At 41.5% G+C, this 5424-nt stretch overlaps 1 protein-coding gene across 1 annotated transcript; it reads left to right on the top strand.

Moving 5' to 3' along the window:
• The first annotated feature begins 669 nt into the window (after nt 1-669).
• Nucleotides 670-3188, top strand: LOC140363383 (uncharacterized). Its single transcript, XM_072449909.1, has 5 exons — nt 670-996; nt 1151-1267; nt 2042-2110; nt 2558-2704; nt 3036-3188. The coding sequence occupies exons 1-5, from the start codon at nt 670-672 to the stop codon at nt 3186-3188; spliced, it is 813 nt and encodes a 270-aa protein (XP_072306010.1).
• Nucleotides 3189-5424: the final 2236 nt, after the last annotated feature.

Raw genomic sequence — 5424 nt, 5'->3', positions numbered from 1 at the left:
AGTAGCACTTCATGGTTTTAGTCTAAAATGTTTTCACATGAACAAAATAATTAAGCCTATTTTCTCTTTTTTTGCCAGGTTTGGCGATTGAAAAGTGAGTACATGATACAGTCCATGTTAGTAATATGTAATAGATCAGAGAGCTTATTTGGCTCGTAAAAATAACTTTTAGATTAATTTAGTCTTTTTTTTTATGTGACAATAAGTCGGTGTAATCCCTCATTCGTCCAGGCGTGTTCCAACTGAAGCTTTTTCTACTATGTGACAATAAGGTAAGAAAAGATAAGATAACCTTTTTGTGTGTGAAACACACATCAGGAACAAAAGTGGATTAATAATTAGTCATTTACAGTAGAGGTAGAATGTTACAATGAGCAGCAAACACTCACACACAGACAAATACACACATACATACACCCAACCAAATGCAATTAAGGCTGCTGCAAACCTCACCTTAAGTCACAGAGTGTACTTGTACTGCATAAATATGTCATCAATAGCTGTATAGATATTTTTCTTTTAAGTATAATGTATGAAATGCAAATTACATACAAAAAACATTTGAATTAGGTTCATGATAGATAAATAGTAATTTAGTACATTTTCTGGTGAAAACTGTTAACTAGACATAATTGGAAACAAAATATGATTGTGAATTTTGTTTTACAGATGACTTTGGAAGAAGTGTTGAAGGGAGAGCTGCAGGAGCTTCCGCAGCTCACCCTTCGTGTGCTCCATGAGCTGACAAAAACTATAGTTCTGGATTGGACCACAGCTGGGACTTCGGTCCAACCAGCAATATTGAAAGCCAATAAAGTGGTGGCCGTAACGGATGGGGCCTGCATGACCGCCATCACCCTCTATGAGAGTAGGGCCCAACAGATGAAGATGGGCCTAACATATATTATAGGCGATTATATCCTTATAGGCCCGTTTGGCTCCAAGAAGCTCTCGTTGGGCCCCGAGAGCTTCATTATGGAGACGGTAGACATGGAAGTAAGTGATTACATTTGATTTACAGAATATTAATAATTCATTGTTTTCCAATATATATATATTCATCTGTTGTTCCTGTACTTGGTGTTTGACACATATATAAATAAACATAAGAAAACATGTAATGTTTTTTAAATCTTACTTGATCTTATAGGTCACAGAGGCTCAACTCGAGCAGGGGCGGGAGCTCCTGGAGCCACCCTCCACACCAGTGGCCCTTGGACAAAATATAGTTGGCCATCACCTCGCATTGAAACGGGTGGTGGATGAGGTTGGTTTTTTGTTTTCTTTTTTTAGTTTTGGTATGCTCATTTCATGTTTATCAGAGTCAGGACTAAACATGGACCGGCCTCCTGCTGGTGCCAGAGTCAGGACTAAACATGGACCGGCCTCCTGCTGGTGCCAGAGTCAGGACTAAACATGGATCGGCCTCCTGCTGGTGCCAGAGTCAGGACTAAACATGGACCGGCCTCCTGCTGGTGCCAGAGTCAGGACTAAACATGGACAGGCCTCCTGCTGGTGCCAGAGTCAGGACTAAACATGGATCGGCCTCCTGCTGGTGCCAGAGTCAGGACTAAACATGGACCGGCCTCCTGCTGGTGCCAGAGTCAGGACTAAACATGGACAGGCCTCCTGCTGGTGCCAGAGTCAGGACTAAACATGGATCGGCCTCCTGCTGGTGCCCAGAGTCAGGACTAAACATGGACCGGCCTCCTGCTGGTGCCAGAGTCAGGACTAAACATGGACAGGCCTCCTGCTGGTGCCAGAGTCAGGACTAAACATGGGGAATCTGTGTTTCAGTTTTATGCAGCTAAAATCTGGAACATTTGTCCTGAAGATGTGAGACAGGTTCTACTCTGACAATGCTCAAATCTGAGATAAAAATAGTTTTGTTTAGCTGGTCATGTGACTGAAAGGATTTTATTTACCCTCTTCTCTTTTAGGTGTTAAACTGTTTTGTGTGAAACACTTTGAATTGCTTTGTATGAATTGTGCACATAAACTTTCCTTTCAGTCAGAAGATTTACTATGTTTCTTTTTGCAGATTTTCATAACGAGGCTGGTGACCGTCAAGGGCAAGGGGACCCCGATCAAACTTATTCGCCTGGCATGGGTATGTTCATTGTGATATAAATTAATGAGTCCAATTAAATGGACATTTGAGCACTTTGTATGTTTCTGATTAAAACATCACACTATAGCTTAAGCAATTTATAATTAAAGACAAGTGGCTCTAGCACTCTATATAAATATGACATTGTGTGAAAGTCATCAATTGGTTGAGTTCATGTGACATCACAACGTTCTAGAATGTCAATCATGTAAACTGAGGTGGAGACAGGTCAAAAGTTGCAGGTAGTATTCACTGTTTATGTCAGATTGAGGTTTATGGTTCATATCTCTGTAATAATTTGGGCAACATTAAACAAACGTTTTTTTGTGCTATGGATAGGCCCAGTAATTACAAAAAGATTACCCATAAACCAGGTTGACAAATATGTCAAACTGTGAATTCTACCTGTAACTACTTATTGTATATTAACATTTCTTTTTTCTTTAGGATCAAACATCGTCATTGGTGTCTTTGTGGCGCGAAGCCACATTGTCGGTTTTTAACATTGGCCAAATGCTGACTGCAACGCACGTAAAGGGGGAAACGAGCCTTTACGGTCTGCGCTACGGCACCACCAATTATACCACCATCATGGTATGTAAGCAGAGAGGAGGAGGAGGAGGAGGAGGGAGCAAAGGGGAGGAGGAGGAGGAGGAGGAGGAGGAGGGAGCAAAGGGGAGGAGGAGGAGGAGGAGGAGGAGGAGGAGGAGGGAGCAAAGGGGAGGAGGAGGAGGAGGAGGAGGAGGAGGGAGCAAAGGGGAGGAGGAGGAGGAGGAGGAGGAGGAGGAGGAGGAGGAGGAGGAGGAGGAGGAGGAGGAGGAGGAGGAGGAGGGAGCAAAGGGGAGGAAAGTGTTAATGTTAATTCTGGTTGTCACAAACCATAATTTAAAATGGATTTATAATTGATCTATTTTGTATGTTTCAGGTTGAGGCACCCTCTGAAGCCAAAACTTTGATTACTGTCAAAGGGTCCACACGGAGGGGGGCCAACATGCTTGTTAGTGATGGGAAAGGGCTGTTTGTGAGCCCTGCTGAAAGCTGGCGAGAGGGGGACCGAAAAGTCCCCTTCACAATCTAAGCTGTTCTGGCAGGGACAAAAATTTTGTCCTATGTCGTTAAAGAAGAAGAAGATAAAGAAAAGGAGGATTAATTGCATATGTATTTTTTTTACTTTATTTATAACTTTATTTATATATAACTTTTAATTGATGAATGTACAACTTTAACTTCTTTGTTTTTCCCAATGTTCTGTCTGTGTAAATAAATGATTCTTGAATTGTGTGACCTTAGTAACAATGTGTTTAATTCCTGCTTCATTTTCATTCATTAGTGTTTGAAGTAAAGACCTACAGAGCTTCTATTTATTTTTGCGGTATGACAGCGTCATGTTTTACCAATGTTCAAGAAAGCTATTCAATTATCATACAAATACTCGTATGATATAGTAAGAAATAATAGAGTAATGTTAGATGCATTAGTTAATCAGTTATCAGAAATATACATTTTTAAAGAATATACATAAAATGCATGTACTTATTCTTAGATACATACAGAAAAGTAGGAACAGCAAAGATACTGAAGAACCCTCAAGCTCCGTGTGTGTGTTTTTGAGTGTGTGCATGTGTATGTGTGAGTGAGTTTGGGCACTTATGAAACTGTCTTAACCAGGTATGGTCACTGCTACTTGTATCTAAAATGTTTAAATCGTTGAAAAGAACAAGATGAAGTAAATTAACCCACAGCAGGATTTAAACCCAGTTCCTCAGAGTACTGGCGCAATGCTCTACGTGTCAAGCTAAACTTCCCAGCAGTCAGCTCGGATTGCCGCGGCAACCTTTGTATTGGCTGAAGTGACGCAGTGTGCGCGTAATGTGCCGGACACGTAAACTCGGTGAACGAATGTTGCATTCATGAACGTAGGGATTTGTAGTTTTTTACGGTTTAAGTAATATTACGTGGGTTTAATACACGCAGAAAAAAAAAAGATTTTCCATCTTAAACACGGGGGTACGCGCGCCCTCCTCTGTCAGGGAATAAAGTATTGAGGGCACTAATATATGTTTAGAATGTTTTGCTCTGCCTTGTACACCCCATCTAATCAGTTATAGAGTGTTCATTGGTGAAATAAAATACTGAATACTGTCAACATAGTGTGAATTTGTTAGTGTTATTATTAGTTGAATAGTGAAATGTAATTCTCATAATTAATGTTAACAATCGGTGTTTTTAATTTCTCTACATTTCAACGTGACTTGAACGCATCACACAGCACAGGTGCAGCACTTTAGCTTAATTGCCACACTCTGACTTGGGATTTTTCCACGGTGAGTAGCAAGCTTTATTTCTCTTAATATTTTACACATTTGCACTCTATAGTAGAAAAAGCTTCAGTTGTAGTCATCTGGACTCAGTTTGAAAAAATAGACGTTTCGACTCTCATCCAAGAGTCATTGTCAATAACAGAATTTAGGTCGAGAACTCCGATATTAATACTGTTCTGTGGTAAGACCCGCCCATTGGGAGGAGCCTTCCTGAAGTAGTGATAGACTGTTTACAAAGGCTGGAAAAAGAGGAAGCGATAGACCGGCCTCTGTATTACAGACTGTATCCTGGGGAAGCCATGCCTTGCATTTATGGCCTTCCAAAAATACACAAAAAGGAGGTTCCACTCAGACCCATAGTGTGCAGCACAGATTCCATCACCTACAATGTGGCCAAGCATTTAACAACTATATTGGCTCCGCTTGTGGGGAATTCGGAACATCATGTGGAAAACACGCACAACTTTGTGGATAAAGTGAAACATCTCCAACTGGACCCAGATGACCTCATGGTTTCATATGATGTGGTGTCCCTGTTCACCTGCATTCCGACCTCTGATGCAGTAGCAGCGGTGAGGATCAGACTGCAGGAAGACACCACCCTACAGGAAAGGACCAAACTGACACCTGAACACATATGTAAACTGTTGGACATCTGTCTGAACACCACTTACTTTCAATTCCGGGGACAATTTTACAGACAGATTCATGGCTGTGCCATGGGCTCGCCCGTCTCTCCCATAGTGGCCAACCTGTACATGGAGCACTTTGAGAAGAAGGCACTGTCCTCATTCTCAGGCATAGCTCCAAAACTGTGGCTCCGCTATGTCGATGATACTTTTGTAACAATCAAGAAACAAGAGCTGGAAACCTTCTCTGATCACATCAATGCTGTGGACCCACATATTAGGTTTACAAGAGAAGACGCTAAGGAGAATCGCTTGGCCTTTCTTGATTGTTCCACGATCAGAGGAGAGGACGGGAAACTCCAAA

The sequence above is a fragment of the Eucyclogobius newberryi genome, unplaced genomic scaffold (assembly GCF_026437365.1).
Source record: "Eucyclogobius newberryi isolate DKJ021-1_F unplaced genomic scaffold, fEucNew1.0.hap1 SCAF_1, whole genome shotgun sequence".
Lineage (NCBI taxonomy): Eukaryota > Metazoa > Chordata > Actinopteri > Gobiiformes > Gobiidae > Eucyclogobius > Eucyclogobius newberryi.
The sequence above is the reverse complement of the archived record's forward strand: the minus strand, read 5'-3'. Positions and strand labels throughout refer to the sequence as shown.

Excerpts from the sequence above, each read along its gene's own strand:
- LOC140363383 (XM_072449909.1), top strand. The coding sequence starts at position 670 with ATGACTTTGGAAGAAGTGTTGAAGGGAGAGCTGCAGGAGCTTCCGCAG. Across the intron at positions 997-1,150 it reads TGGAGACGGTAGACATGGAA|GTCACAGAGGCTCAACTCGA; the intron begins GTAAGTGATTAC and ends TTGATCTTATAG. Across the intron at positions 2,111-2,557 it reads AACTTATTCGCCTGGCATGG|GATCAAACATCGTCATTGGT; the intron begins GTATGTTCATTG and ends TTTTTTCTTTAG.